This window comes from Lutra lutra, chromosome 3 (genome assembly GCF_902655055.1).
Source record: "Lutra lutra chromosome 3, mLutLut1.2, whole genome shotgun sequence".
Lineage (NCBI taxonomy): Eukaryota > Metazoa > Chordata > Mammalia > Carnivora > Mustelidae > Lutra > Lutra lutra.
Window position 1 is genome coordinate 71,245,155 of NC_062280.1, and position 15,925 is coordinate 71,261,079.

The 15,925-nt window shown below is 40.3% G+C and overlaps 1 protein-coding gene across 2 annotated transcripts in view; it reads right to left on the reverse strand.

Annotated features, from left to right (window-relative positions):
- GPR155 (G protein-coupled receptor 155) overlaps positions 1-15,136 on the reverse strand; it is a 42,261-nt gene extending 27,125 nt beyond the window's left edge. The window contains exons 1-3 of one of the 2 annotated variants that reach the window (XM_047722206.1): positions 14,961-15,133; positions 9,931-10,427; positions 1,315-1,714 (exon numbers count right to left, since the gene is read on the reverse strand). In XM_047722206.1, coding sequence (XP_047578162.1) covers positions 1,315-1,714; positions 9,931-10,396 — 866 coding nt within the window. In that variant the 5' untranslated portion in view covers positions 10,397-10,427; positions 14,961-15,133. Of the gene's footprint in view, positions 1-1,314; positions 1,715-9,930; positions 10,428-14,960 lie in introns of both variants that reach the window. The other variant, XM_047722207.1, reaches the window with a different exon arrangement.
- Positions 15,137-15,925: the final 789 nt, after the last annotated feature.

Genomic DNA, 15,925 nt, shown 5'->3' on the forward strand with positions numbered 1-15,925 from the left:
GAGAATATTTAAATATTACTTGTAAGTTGAAGTTGACAATACTATTAACATTAGAACCAGGGGTGCCTGGGTGGCTCAGTGGGTTAAGCCCTTGTCTTTGGCTCTGGTCGTGATCTCGGGTCCTAGGATTGAGTCCCACCCACATCGGGCTCTCTGCTCAGCAGGGAACCTGCTTCCCCCTTTCTCTCCGGCTGCCTCTTTGCCTACTTGTGATCTCTGTCTGTCAAATAAATAAATAAAATCTTAAAAAAAAAAACCCAAACAAACATTAGAACCACATTTATGACTGCAGCAATACTAATTATTTTTTTTTCTTTTTTTTTTTAAAGATTTTATTTATTTATTTGACAGAGAGAGAGAGATCACAAGTAGGCAGAGAGGCAGGCAGAGAGAGGAGGAAGCAGGCTCACTGCTGAGCAGAGAGCCCGATGCGGGGCTCGATCCCAGGACCCTGAGATCATGACCTGAGCCGAAGGCAGAGGCTTAACCCACTGAGCCACCCAGGCGCCCCCTAATTAATACTTCATTTAAAAAATTAATACTTTGTTTCCAAGGAACATAATGCCACACCATAAATAATTTTCAAAAGTTATATTCATTTTTATTATTTTGGGAAAATATAGACCCTATCTCATATTGCACTGCTTTTGTGAATTTAACAGTCTACACAAGGCTAATTTCAACAGTTAAGTATGCCCAAAGTGCCTTGGGGTAGTGTCACAGTAAAATTATGTCCCCTTCACCATGAAGTACAACTCCGTGGCTAATGAACTAAGTAAGCTGAAGAACTGTTAACTAAGGAACTGATATAAACTTTATTTGATAAGCTAGGATCAGATAGTTGAGAATAATCATTTGTATGGACTTCCCTATTTAGAAAGTTCAACCACCCACAGAATTATAGAATATTTTCCCCAAACTCATGAAAACAAGCTTGCACTCAAAATTATTGTTTTCATCATAACCAACAGGGCTTTAAAAGATTGGAAAACTCAGAAATCCTGTAAAATTTCCTTTAAAAATATGATCAAACTGGGACATTAGGAGATATTAAGTAAGATTATAAAAAAGTTAAAGGGAAACCAATAGTCTTTATCTTCTGGCAGTAAAATGGAAAGAATAACTTATACAGAATAAGGAAGTTAACTTTCCACAATATACCAACACCACATTTTCCTTTAAATGACAGATACTCAGAAAGGAGTATTACTATCAGATTATTTAGGGGGGAAAACAGTTGCAAAAACATCTCAGGAACTGGCTAAACAAGGCTTTCACAAAGTACAGTCCCCAAGTTAAAGAAATGGAACTTACAGTTTAGCTGTGATGAGAAGAATTAGTACAACAAATGCTGACTTCTTCAGTTTCTTTATTTTCCCCACCATTGTAAGACCAAGGTAAAATAGAGCTGCTCCCGAGAAAGAATTTGCAAGTCCATCAAGAAAATTTTCCATATATATGGGCACCTTTTGATCAAGAATAAAATTGAAGGCAATGCCAATGAAAACCATAAATACTATTGGGTTCTGTAACACACGCAGAAGTCCAAGTCCCACAATTTTCACTTTGTTTTGAGAAGCATTTTGAGTGTCTTTCCACTTCTGGATTTCACAGAAGATAAATCCTATAGGGTTCAACATCATAAGAGATATTGGTGCCACCAAGTAAATGTACTGGAGATATTCTGGGTATGTGGTTTGATACAAAGCTTCAACTGCAAAACACGAATGAAAATTGCTTTAAAAATGATTACCACAGAAATGCAGTAATATATTATGTAGATAATGTTTTCCATGCTTACTTATAACATATTGTAAATTAATATAAGTAGTGCACAATGACCTCATTAGCCTACTTTGGAAAAGTAAATTTTAGTAATAAAGCCTACAAGGAAGAAGAACACACTATATTAAATGATATTTAGCCTATGAAATGATGATCAACTTTAAAAAATTATTGTTAGTGAGGGGTGCCTGGGTGGCTCAGTCAGTTAAGCATCTGACTTTGGCTCAGGTCATGATCTCAGGGTCCTAGGGGATTGAGCCCCTTGGCAGGATCTCTGCTCAGTGGGGAGTCTGCTTCTCCCTCTGTTCCTCCTCCCTCCCCTCTCTCCCTCTCTCTCAAATAAATAAATAAAATCTTTAACAAAATTACTGTTCATGAGACCCACTAATTTTTACTATGTAGAGGCTAAGACTAGTCTCAAAAAAAGGGCAGAATTGTAGAACCCTTAAAAAAAAATCCCAAACACAAATCTAGGAAGGAATTAAACATTTAAGTAGTAATAGCAACAAGGTGATTTGATTCTCTTGAGAGAGGTTTCAACTGGAGTGGGGAACCGAAGCCAGACTACAGAGGGTGGGAAAGAGAGTAGGAGACAATGAAAGAAATAATGGGCACTGAAGCGATAGAGTCCAAGCTATCATGGAAAAGAAGCATGGGCCCTCCGAAGTCCAAAAGTCCAAAAGTGGTGAGTAGTTGGAAGGTCAGGAGTTCAGAGTAAGTCAGATAGTTGAGCTACTGCTCTTAATATGTCCCAAGTGCCTAGGTCCAGGATGTGCCGTGGGAGTTGGTGGCTGAAAGGGAGTAGAGGAAACATCACTGGAGTTGGAGAAGTCAGGGACTGAGAAGGGGGAGGATTTAATGGATAGTACACATGGATGCTGACTTCAAACCAGATAATGGCAGGGGCACCTGGGTGGCTTAGTCAGTTAAGCATCTGCCTTTGGCTCAGGTCATGATCCCAGGGTCCTGGGATCAAGCCCCATGTCAGGCTCCCTGCGTAGTGGGGAGCCTCTTCTCCCTCTCCCTGCCACTCCCCCTGCTTATACTCTCTCTCTCTCTGTGTCAAATAAATGAATAAAATCTTTTTTAAAAAAAGATAATGGCAAGACTTGGTAGTTGAGAAGACAATGAGCCAGATATTAAAGTCCTCAGTAAAGGAGGAGGAATGATCAGAATGAGGTCACCAGATGAGAGCAACAAGGATGAACAGACTAGGTAGGCCCTATGAAACCCGAAGAAGCAGTTCCTATGGAAGAGCAGAGAATAAGGGCCTAGCAGAGGTACGAGGCGTCTATGAGGATGCCAGCTCTGCCTGCATGTAGGTTGCAGGTGAAGAGAATATAAGCAGCCTCCATTTGAGAGGAATGAAAAGGAATGAACGCTTTCAGGAAGACCCAGGGAAGATGCCGAAGAATTAGGAATAAAAAGGTGAATCTAAGGAAGGTTCAGGAGGGGAATACAGTGGAGTCATGTGAGTACACATTTAACGAACACAAATTCAACTACGCTCTCTTTTTTTCCCCCACAAGGCATGTTCCCAAACACAAACTAAATACATCACTTGTTCATTGAGGAAAAACAATGCTAGAGAAAAAAATCTGGCTGTGTTAGACTTATGAGAAATGGAACAATGTACACAAAGTATGTGTTTTGTATTTTGTGGATGATTTAAGGGATTTTTCAAGGATGTGACGCAACATGATGACTTTAGAATCTAACCAGTGCATAAAATGAGTCTCTCTGCAAGAGGCTAGGTGGGTTGGACTAGATTTCTAGCTGTTTGTTGTTGGACTAACAGTTGGTGGCTTGGTCTTGGGTTGATCAGAGCAACTTAGACCCTTGGAGTAAGCAACCTGGTCTCCAGGCACATTTTTGGCAATGAGTTCCAAGATTCAAGCTAATATGTATAAAGGATGATTCATAGATAATTGGAGGCTGAGAAAGATTAACAACAACAACAAAAAAGAACAGCCACAATCACTTGCTAAGATAGAGGCAATCATGTGAAAAAAATGTAAAAGATTAGATTTCTCAATTTACATTAAGATAAAGTTACACAGGTAGGAAAATATATTTGTTTACTTACTCAGGATACATAAGTTCAGTTAATGTCATGCACATGTCTGGTACAGTTATGTAACTAGATTATATAACCTTTGGAAGTCTACCTGGTTCTCATTAGCTAAAACCTACCTTTGTGTAGGATTCCATTCCCTTTTTTTTCAGCTAAGCACATACTGGGGTCTATAATACCCCTGAAACGAAGCAGAGGCTAAACAAAACACATTTGATTATACAAAATTTCACAAATTCTTCCTATTGATTTCCAACCTAGATATACAAGTTCTATATCTCTTAGTGCTTTTCTTTCATGCTTCATAAAGTTTCAACTTTTAAGTAAAAAAAAAAAAAAAAAGGCGTCACTTTTGATAACTATTTCTAGACCCATCCACTCCTTCTAAACAGATATTCCATCTCTAAGAGAAAATCTCAAGTTTTAAAATAGAGAGTACACTTTGGAAAAGCCTTATGTTTTCGATCTGAGTTCAGGAATTTTCCCAAGTGGCCAAAATAAAATGCATGAGGTGTTTGCTCTGACAACCTTCAGCAGACAAAGCCCCTTAGGTTAATGCTTTTCTCTAGAAATTTACTCTCTCCGCACTCCAGCACTTCATCACCACCTGATAATGGACCTTAGATTGTTTTAAAAGCTCAATGCAAATTTGAGCAGCAGTTTTTTATTATCTAAAGCTAACCAACCACTAGGTCCAACCACTAAGTCCATTCTTCTTTCCCTGGATCTTTTCTATTTTCTCCTCTTGAGCCACTAGTCAAAAATCTCAAAATTGGATTAATGTGTTTACTAACTTATATCCTTTTGGTTTTTCTCGACTACTCCCTTGATCCATTTTATTCACTGCTGACAATATCTTCTAAATCTTAACTTTCAAAACGTAATGATTTTCCCAGTTCTTACCTCTCACAAGAACAAGTCAACATGCTGATCATCATTCCCCAACTACTTGAAGTCTCTCTTTCCTTACCTAAATCTTGCCTACAGTTTAAGGCCTGTCTCAGGTACCAATGCTTCCCCCTGGTCTTCAGTCTCTGTGCTGGACCTCCTCTCCTCTAGATGGCTCTGGCTTCTTTTGTTTCCTATTAGTGCCCTTCATCCCATTCTGACGTCCTTGATGGCATCACTTCAGAGCCCTCAGGCCCCAGCACAGGGCTGAGCAAATCTGTAAATACTTGCTGAATGCAATTAGCACATCAATGAATGCCAAAGTTTTCAAAGTAAAAATGTATTTTGTAACACACAGGATCAATATCTAATTGTTCTCTTTTAGACCTGTTTCTTTTTATACCCATTTTTTTCTCTTTTCACACGCTGAATATTTATAAAGCAGGTTACTAGCAGCACATTTTGAGTCAGCTGAACAGGTATATGGAGGTAAAAAAGGCACAATCTAAAGGGAGAGCAAAAATTGGGAATAAATATTTGTCAAATCACGAGAAGAACAGGGCTCAACATGGAAATTTCAGTCCACTTCTGCCATTCGTTTGCATAATTGAAGTTACATATTTATCTGTGAATTGGCATTGCTTCTATTACCAATCAAAAGATGGCTTTTTAAATTGACATATATGAAAGCAGTGACCTATATCAACAAATTAGATTTATAATGATTATGTCAACCATTAAGTTCTAATTAATTAACGCTTACAAATAAAGCTCTTGGGGGGAGGAGAGAATCCTACTATGAAGAACTAAAAGACAAAATTAGCCACCCACTGGGGCTCCTATTTTGATTCCTGCCGGGCTTCAATCCCTAGCAAACAACACAAAGTCCCAGACAAGATCATTCTATTATTTAATGGCATATAGTTAAATGCTTCATTTCCTTTCTGTTTACAGCTCAAGCACTAGAGCATAATTATGATTAGTTGGGGTACTTATGCTATCAGCATTGTTTGAAGAATAAATTATAGGACTTAACTATGCCTTATTAGTATCTTTTAATGACAGAGGTAGGGAATGATTCTGTTTTGCTGAAATCAACATTTCACCTTGGTAGATTCTTGGTTTCTTCTTAAACTCATAATTCTTAAAGTACCTTTGAAAAGAATTGTTCTAAAAAATAGCGAGCTTCTCTATTAGTCTGATAAATGCACTGTAGCCTTCTGTCACTTGAATATAGATAAATCATTTGAATATAATTTCATAGGCTTATAGTTGGCATAAAATAGAGAAAAAGGAAACATGAATGTCCTTTCTCTTTATTCATTAGCTTATCTTCTGATCCTTCTCCTGAGTCACCTGTAAATTGGACTGATACTGTGGAACAAAAGCAGTCTTAAAAAGGACATTTCTCAAAAAAAAAAAAAAAAAAAAGGACATTTCTCATAAGATATGATGTTTATCTGTTAACAAAAGTGTGGAAATTCCTGGAAGACATCACACAACAAACAGAAAGTGTCTTCTCTCCAGAGATACAGTCTTCTCTGTTCATCCCAAGAATGCCCAGAAAGCAGATGGGAAAGGGCAGCAATAATCAATCAGCTCCTCGAAGCAGATACACAGCCCTACAGCTCTGTACCACCCCTTCCAATCTGCAGACACATGAGAAAGCACTTTTGTGTATACTATCGGTTTCTGGTAATGTTATTGTCTACAACCTAATGTAACAAGAGCTCTTACATTATTTGTAATTTTTTTTTTACTTTATTTTTTTAAAGAAACAGTTTCTTTCTTTGAAAGATTTTATTTATTTGACAGAAAGAGACCCAGCGCGAGAGAGAACACAGGCAGGGGGAGTGAGAGAGGGAGAAGCAGGCTTCCTGCCGAGCAGGCAGCCGGATGTGGGGTTCAATCCCAGGACCCCAGGATCATGACCTGAGCCAAAAGCAGATGCTCAACAACTGAGCCACCCAGCTGCCCCCATTATTTGTAGTTTAAAACCAAAAAACGACAACTCAAATTTTACCAGGATAATCATCAGGGAAATTGGACTAGCATACTGCTGGGAACATGATTATTACCAAACTCAGTGATCCAATGTGGGACATAAGGAAAACAGTGATGAAGATAGCTGACTACATTTTTGATTTGGAGATTCTGCCTTAACATGAAAATGCTCATCTAGGGGCGCCTGGGTGGCTCAGTGGGTTAAAGCCTCTGTCTTCGGCTCAGGTCATGATCTCAGGGTTCTGGAATCAAGCCCCGCATCGGGCTCTCTGCTCAGTGGGGAGCCTGCTTCCTCCTTTCTCTCTGCCTACCTCTCTGCTTACTTGTGATCTCTGTCAAATAAATAAATAAAATCTTTAAAAAAAAGAAAGAAAGAAAATACTCATCTAATTGGTCTTTTCCACTGCCACTCATTTCATGGAATACATTTAGAATAATATAAAGAGGGGCACCTAGGTGGCTCAGTGGGTTAAAGCCTCTGCCTTCAGCTCAGGTCATGATCCTAGGGTCCTGGGATTGAGCCCCGCATCAGGCTCTCTCCTCAGCGGGGAACCTGTTTCCTCCTCTCTCTCTGCCTGCCTCTCTGTCTACTTGTGATCTCTGTCAAATAAATAAATAAAATCTTAAAAAAAAATACAATAATATAAAGATAAAGAAAATCTTTTATTCTCTCTGATATTAATGGGTTACAGGCTAGTTAGGTCTTCTAAAGATTAAACAGGCATGTTACATAACTGTGTGGCATAAGAGAATGCCTAGGATTTAGAGCCAAAAGACCTAAGGTTTGGATCTCAGTCACATTAGCTGTGTGACCTGGGAGAGACAATGAAATCTCTCTAAATCAGTCTCCTTATTTGAAAATGAGGATTAAAAATATCTGCCCTACCTCAGGTAAGTATATAAGAAAATATACAGTTACAGGGATGCCTGGGTGGCTCAGTTGGTTAAGCCACTGCCTTCAGCTCAGGTCATGATCCTGGGGTCCTGGGATCGAGTCCCACATCGGGCTTCTTGCTCGGCAGGGAGCCTGCTTCCTCCTCTCTCTCTGCCTGCCTCTCTGCCTGCTTGTGTGTACTCTCTCTCTCCGACAAATAAATAAAATCTTAAAAAAAAAAAAAGTTACAAATGTTAGTTCTGTTTAGTTGTGGATTTACTAGTCTATGAGAACATGAAACTATAGATAGTTTATGCCTAAATTAAGATAATGTAATATTTGTTACTTAACACTATGATACTGAGCCATTTATAAGGTCTTTATGCCACAAATACCTCAAGTTTATATTATTTAATGCTCCTGAGGAGATGGACTTCTATTTTATTTCCAAAGTGTTTTATTTCCAAAGTCTTTATTTAAATCCTTGGTTTAGGAGCACCTGGGTGGCTCATTTGTTAAGTGTCTGCCTTTGGCTCAGGTCATGATCTCAGGGTCCTGGGATCCACCCCTGCATTGGGCTCCCTGCTCTGCGGGGAAGCCTGCTTCTCCCTCTCCCTCTGTCACTCCCCCTGCTTGTGTTCCTGCTCTTGCTGTGTCTTGCTCTGTCAAATAAATAAATAAAATCTTTAAAAATAAAATAAATGCTTGGTTTATCCTAATTTTAAAATTCAATAACCTCAAAGGAACACCTTTATAGCTACTATTTATAGCTTAGTCATCTAGGAGCCCAGATTTTCCTCACTCATAAACCTGCTTTACTCAGAGTTATTTAATTTCTAAGATTTAGCTCCATTTCTGGTAAGCAAGAGGGAGGAGGTCAAAGGAAGGGAAAAAGGAAAAGTATACCCAGTAGAATCTTTTTGGTGCCAGAGGTGAAATAATTAACAGTTTGGGTTGGGGGAGAGTTTTAAAACTACTGAATAAGGAATCTGAAAGTTAATGGTAGTTTTCATTTGTCCACTTCGATAAATTTCTTTCAGTCTCTGCTCAGAAGATATACCATCAGAGAGGCTTTTATTGACCCCCTATATCAAATAGAACCTCCTCATTCCCAGCCCTTTATACTACTTTATTTTTATGGTCCTTGTCATTACCTGACATTATTTTAATTTTAATTTTATTTTCACATTAAAATGTAAGTTTAATATGTATGAGGACTTTGTTGTAGTTCCAGCAGCTAGCACAATCTTGAGTACGTAACAGTCCCTGTGAAGGTGTGAATGAATGTATGACTACATCCGTTAATATTCAGGTCCTCACACCATGACACATGGCCAAAGCATAACATAAACTGTAATTTAAAAATAAAAATATAAAAAGTAGCTACTAAGTAGTTAGTACTTAGGGTGTTCTGGAAAAAAGAATATGTTCAAGATATTCCCAGATTGGTATGTTTTATCAGGAAAACACACATAGATACATAAAATTAGTCTGCCTAAAGAGTTGGAAAGGTTAAGAAGGAAATGCTGAAAAGGCAAAAGCGCTCACCATTTTCGTTCTTATACTGATTAACTTAAATTAACTTAAACTGAAGTATACTGACTTTCTAAATAACAAGCTCAACAACAAAATTTAATGTAAAACCATGTATATGCCAAATGGTAAGAAAAATGAGGGAGGGAAAAGAAGTCACTCATAAGTTTCCACTACTAACATTTAATAACTACTTTTATGCAGACATATATCTATCTTTCTTATGTAATTTAAATCAGAAACTGATCCCTTCTGGAGCCTGATCTTCTTTTGTGTGATTGGTGAGAAGAAAAAGAATATATTAGAAAGATGATTTATAAAGTTTATTTAGACATGACTATTTATTTTAGGTCAACATTTGAAGGAGCTTCAAACTCCAAAGTTGAGGAAAAAAGAGAATTCATCCTAAAGTAAGAAATAGTTAAGAAAAAATATGAGAGATTTAAAAAAAAAATTTTTTTTAAAGATTTATTCCCTTTTGGGGGTAGGCATTATGGGCTGCTACAGAGTACAGAGATTTGGAATAAGGTTTTGTGATTTTCCTTTTTATTAAGTAAACTCTACCCCCAATGTAGGGCTCAAATTCATGGGCCCCAAGGTCAAGAGCCACATGCTCTAAAAACTGAGCCAACCAGGTGCCCCAAGAGATATATTTTAGATATAAGTAAATATCTACCACTAACAAATTCCTAAATAAATTAAAGGACTAAATTTTGCTACTTCCTAAAACACTTGAATATTTTAAAAACTTGAAAAATAAAAAATAACTTACCTATAGGATATCCCAATGCAAAGTCATTACTTTGTGTGGCAAAAATAGGGAATAGTCCAGCTTTGCTAAATCGACTGTCAGGACTGGCAACCAATAAGGTTAATACACAGACAATGAAAAATACAGAAGCTTTGGCAATCAAGATACTGTATAGGAAAGACCAATCCACATTGGAAAAATTAAGTACAACCATATTTTTGAATAATAAAGCTGGAAGTGCAAATCTGGAGACAAAATTTCCCAGTCCTTTGGCCTGTGTTGATGTTATGACATTAGCTCTTCCTGCTATGTAGCCACAAAGGACAATGCCAAAACATTCTAGTAAGGCTGGAAAAAGCCTCGTTATTGACATTGAAGGTGGGTCATTAGTGGAATTAAATCTATGCACTACTGTTGAGGACAAAGTCTTGCTCATATTGACTGCAATGGTTAAGTTCTCTGCAGGTAAATCAGAAAACGAATCCATTTTCTTTCACCCTCCAACTCCAACCAGATCTCTGGAAAGAAAGGAAGAAAGATTCAGTGGGACAATCAATAATGAGAATAATTCTAGTTGAAAGCATACACTAGCAAACCTAGACTTATCAAATGACCAAATAAATATATATACTTTCTTCAACAACCACCAGAGAAAAATACAATGAAAAAAAAAAAAAAGGTGAGAGTTTTTGTTAACAATAACCTTTTTTTTTTTTAAAGATTTTATTTATCCACTTGACATAGAGCGAGAGAGATCACAAGTAGGCAGAGAGAGAGAGACAGAGAGGAGGAAGCAGGCTCCCCGCTGAGCAGAGAGCCCAATGTGGGTCTTGAACCCAGGACCCTGGGATCACGACCTGAGATGAAGGCAAAGGCTTTAACCCACTGAGCCACCCAGGCGCCCCAACAATAACCTTTTTACTCTCAAAGGTGGGTCAGCTCAAAATATTTATGTTGCTGTCCTATGTTCAGTATCAGACATGAATAAAATAAGATTAATAAATATGACAGTTGCAGGGATACCCCATGGCTTTCCCCCATGATTCACACTTGAACTCCACCTACTGGGTAAGAGCCTGGGGCCCACAGAGCCTCTCCTGAAGGTCCACCTGCATCCAAATTCTCTGAAAATTTCAGTGCTCGAGGCTACATACTAGATAGGACAGTCCTGTCTAGCCTGTGGTCATACCCAAGTAGAGGACAGGAAGAAGAGTATAGTAGAATATCACATAGTAACTTTATCCAGTAACTTTCCTCATCTGTGAAATGGCAATGATAGTACCTACCTCATGGGGACTTGAGATTAAGTCCTTATAATCATGTCTGGCACAAAGGAATCACTTAACAAAAGTTAAATACAACTTTTGGTAGCCCATAAAAGAGAATGAAAGAAAAGATGATGGAATACCACCAGGCTACCCTTAGCTCCATTTAAAGTAGCCTCATATATTTGCCTTCTTGAATGCTCCATAGTCTCTTTGTGTCACAGGGGCTTTGTACATGAAGTTCAGTGTAAAATGTTCCCTTCTTTACTTGCCACTGTCTGTATAATACCACGTGTTCACCCTCTAAATCATATAGTTCAGGAGTTTCTTCACCACATAAGGCTTCACTAACCCCATAGCTAGGTCTCTATCAAGTAGAATCATGTTCCTTACCTGTAGGCTATTTTTCTCAGTTTATAATTATACCATGCATTAGAATGACTATTTGGTTTATGTCTATCTCTTTCACTAGACTTTAAGTGCCACTGAAGTAGGGACTCTGAATGTTTTTGCTCACTGTTGTACCCCCAACACCCAGCACGGTGCCTGGCACACAGGAAGCACTACTACAATACACAGTTATTATATATAACTAATTATATAACTATGTATATATATGATACATATATATATAATAATGATTAATGACTAAAATATTAAACTTTTCACCTTTTAGTGGATCAATGTTCTCTTTTAGGAACTATCTAGTTCATGGACAGAAAGCTTTTTTTCCTGAATGATAAAGTATTCTAAGTTTTACACTATAGCAACAGGCCCAAGACCATAAAATGTGTTCTAAAATGTCCTAAAGCTGTACATAAAATGTTAAAGAACACAAAATGTGTTGTGAAATGTTCTAAAGATGTTCAGAAAATGCTAAAGCAAGAAAATACTTTATGCTAGCATTACAATACTTATCAGACTCCCTTCTTGCTGCCAGGGACACAATAAATATGAGGTTTGGGCAACTTTGCAACTAATCGGCTTTAATTAGTAATTTGAAATTAATATGGTGACAATTGCCAATTTCTAAGTGATTATTCAGGGTTGATCATCTAAAGTGGCCTTATATAATATAGAAAGTAAAAGCGCCCGTGATTCCTGAAATTTACAATGCCAAGGGGTAAGTTTTCAAACACCCACATGACATAAAAAAGACTCAGACAGCAGACCAGAGATCAGCAGTAACTGATACATGGGGTGTGGGTATGATAATTTTCTCTGGGCTACCCTCATATAAACTGAACCATTTAAAAACCGTACATTTAATCTGGATCAGGACAAGTATTTTTCTACCAGGATTAGATAGGAGTGGTTAATATACACAAAACCTACAATAATCACACACTTGAAGTTTACCAAATAAGCATCAAATTATATCCTGGGAAAGCTAATGGTTGGGACAGGTACCATTAGTTGAAGTAAGGAGCTGATGAAAGGTGTTAAACATTTGGAGCCCCTAACAGGTGTGGACTTGAAGAGGCAATGTTAAAGAATAAGGAGATAAACTTCTCCAGTCTTATTTCTTTAAAGTTCCCTATCTTTGTTTGCCTGGAATGTCAGTAACTCATACTGCTCACTACCCTTTATTTGTACTACACTCACATATCAATGTATTACAATAATTTTTTAACCAACAGTTTTAACTAAAATAGTGGTTGTTCACTGAAAAGAGCCAAATAGACCTGAACCCAGTTTGGGAACTTATAACTTATGAACTCTTTGGGCAAGTTAAATATCCTCTCTGAACCTTAGCTTCTTCAACTGTAAAATGAGAGTGAAAACCTTTTTTTTTTTTTTTTAGATTTTTTAAAAATTTATTTATTTGACAGACTGAGATCACAAGTAAGCAGAGAGAGAGGGGGAAGCAGGCTCCCCGCTGAGCAGAGAGCCCGATGTGGGGCTCGATGTGGGGCTCGATGTGGGGCTCGATCCCAGGACCCTGGGACCATGACCGGAGCCGAAGGCAGAGGCTTTAACCACTGAGCCATCCAGGCGCCCCCAGAGTGAAAACCTTCTTAAAGGGATATTGTGAGGATATGAGCTTTTCACAGAGTAGGTCTTCAAGAAATGGTAGCAACTGCTATTAGAAGTGTGGCCATAATGAGAATGGCAACAGATTAAACATAATTCATTGTCTTATGCCCATTCTTCAAACTTGGTATTAAAGATTTCTCCAACTAAAACAGAGAGATGGGATGGGTCATAGGTTTCTAGCTTTTATTTCATACCAAACAACTAAGTGGAGTTCAAATAAATTCAGTTTGATCTTAAGTTGTTTTTAGCTGGGAAGGGAGAGATCTTCATTTTCATCAACGTGATGGTCAAATAGTTGTAGCACTGCCCAGGATTAACCTTACGTTAGTCAAAAATTAAAAGAAAAACTTTGAGAAGTAATCTGCCCCTTCTCAGGAAGATTCTTTTAATGTTCCTCAACATCATAAAAGCAATACTTGCTAACAGAGGAAAGGTTAAAACAACCAAAAAAGCACTTACAAAGGCTTTTCATCTGCCCCCACCCCCCGCTGCCACAACGGGAAGAGTATATACTTTTTAAAGCATTCTTTGAGGGGTGCCTGGGTGGCTCAGTGGGTTAAGCCACTGCCTTCCGCTCAGGTCATGATCTCAGAGCCTGCTCCCTCCTCTCTCTCTGCCTGCCTCTCTGCCTGCTTGTGATCTATCTGTCAAAAAAAAAAAAAAAAAAAAATCTTTAAAGCATTCTTTGAAAATGAATAGGAGGACAGCAACGGAAGTTTTTAAAAAATTACATCCAGTCCTTCCATCTCATTAAAAACAAGAGTTGCTAAAAGAACAAGCAAGTTGCCCTTTCACAGTAAAAGACTGCTCCCTGGCCACACTCACTGGGGTGAGGAGTGGAGAAATGCTATATACAACCCCCTTGTAGCCACTGATAGTTGGTTGAGATAACTGCAAGGAACCACTGAAACTGTAAACGACTGCCATTGTTAAGTGAAAATGGGGAAGAGGGTTCTGATTTATTTCAAAGAGAAAGCTTTGAAACACCCAATATCCATTATCCTGTGGGAAAAGCATAACAGAGTATAATACTATTAAAGCACTTCAACATCAACAGTCACACCACCCGCCCACTCCCACCTACTTGCAGAGGACCAAATGTCCTCCCTAGAGACCTAGGGTGGGGAGTGCTGAACACTGCCTCTTCCCTTGTCAGCACGGACAGACTCTGGCCCTCTAAGATAAGGATGTGGAAAGTCCTTAACCAGACTGCCCAGAGACCAGCTGCCACCCAATGCCCAGGCAGACAGCAGTGGAAGTGGAAAGGCAGACTAAGGTCTGTGCCTGGGATTAAAAAGTTGGTCTCAGCTTCCCCAGGGCATGGGAATCACAACGTCATGGTATCCGACATGCTCCAAAAAGGGGTAAGGAAGAAAATTTGGTGTAGCGCTCTAGGTACCCACGTAGAAGCTCCCAGGAGGGCAGACACTGAGGCCACCCCCTCGGGATAAAAGGAAGAATCCGAGAATGTCAGCGTGGACATACAAGCAATGAGGCTCTCCTCAAACTGGGGTATGGCTGTTCTGCAACTGGAGGGGACAAGTGGTCCCTTCCCCTACATTAAGTCTTTCTGGGTGGCTCCGGAGGTCCTAAAAGCGGGGCAGGAGCAGGCAGTGGACTGCACGCCGGGGTGCCAAGGGCGGGGCACTGCCCACCTGCCCAGACCTGAGAGGCGGGGATGGGGGCACCAAGGGTACCCAAGGCCGAGCCAGGGCGGGGCAGGTCCGCGCCCCCGGGGCCCCATCTCACCTGCTACGTCTGCAGCCCCGGGGCAGCGAGAGGGGAGTCGATGCTCGTGTTGGGCCAAGCAGGGAGGAAATCACCGTCATCTCCCACCCCAGCCCTCTTCACCGAGAGCTGCGGGCTGCTGGAGGCTGACTACAGCAGCTCTGTCACGTTCCGAGAAAGTGAGGTGCGGGAGTGCAGTGCTCAGGTCAGCTCCTCCCCGCGCCGGCCGCGCGGCCCCGCCCCACCCGCCCCGCCTCGCCTTTAGGCCCCGCCCCCAGTCTCGAGTCTTCAAGCTGCCCCGCCCCGGGAACCTCAGAGCTTCGTGGCCCCTTGTCCCGCCTTCAGACCCCGCCCCCCTCCTCGAACCTCCGAGCGCCTGTCCTCGGCTCCGCCTCAGGCTCCGCCCCCGCCGCGAGGCTTCTAGCCGCGCGGTCCCCAGTCCCGCCCTCAGAATCCGCCCTCGTGGAGATGTGGGGGATACCGGGTCCCCGGCTCCGCCTCCAGGCCGCGAGAATCTGGAGGCTTGACTTCCGGCGGCCCAGCTCTCGCAAAATGGCGGCTGCTGTGGGGGCATTTCCAGTCTCGTTTTCCTCGCCCTAAATTCAGACGCGGAAGCCTCTCGTTTTGCTGCCTAACGCCCAACCTTTTGTGATCCGCTAATTCATATGTGGGTTTGACTAGTCGTTTGATAGCGCAGAGTTTAAAAATCAGATCTGGGCCAGAATCCTGCTTTCCCTCTTTCCCAAGGGAGTGTGGCCTTGACCTTCCAAAATCAGGGACTAAAATGTCTATAAAGCCTGTGCACTATGCCTGATTTGGATAGAATAAGCGCCTAGTCCCTGACTACTTGTGTCTCTGTTGTGGGGGAAACTACATGTTTATCCTCTAAGTGTTCTGAGAAGAAATTTGTTATATTGGTGGAATACTTCTGAGCTTGCAATGAAGAGGTCCCAAATTTAGAGCTCCATTTTGAAACCCGAAGAAAC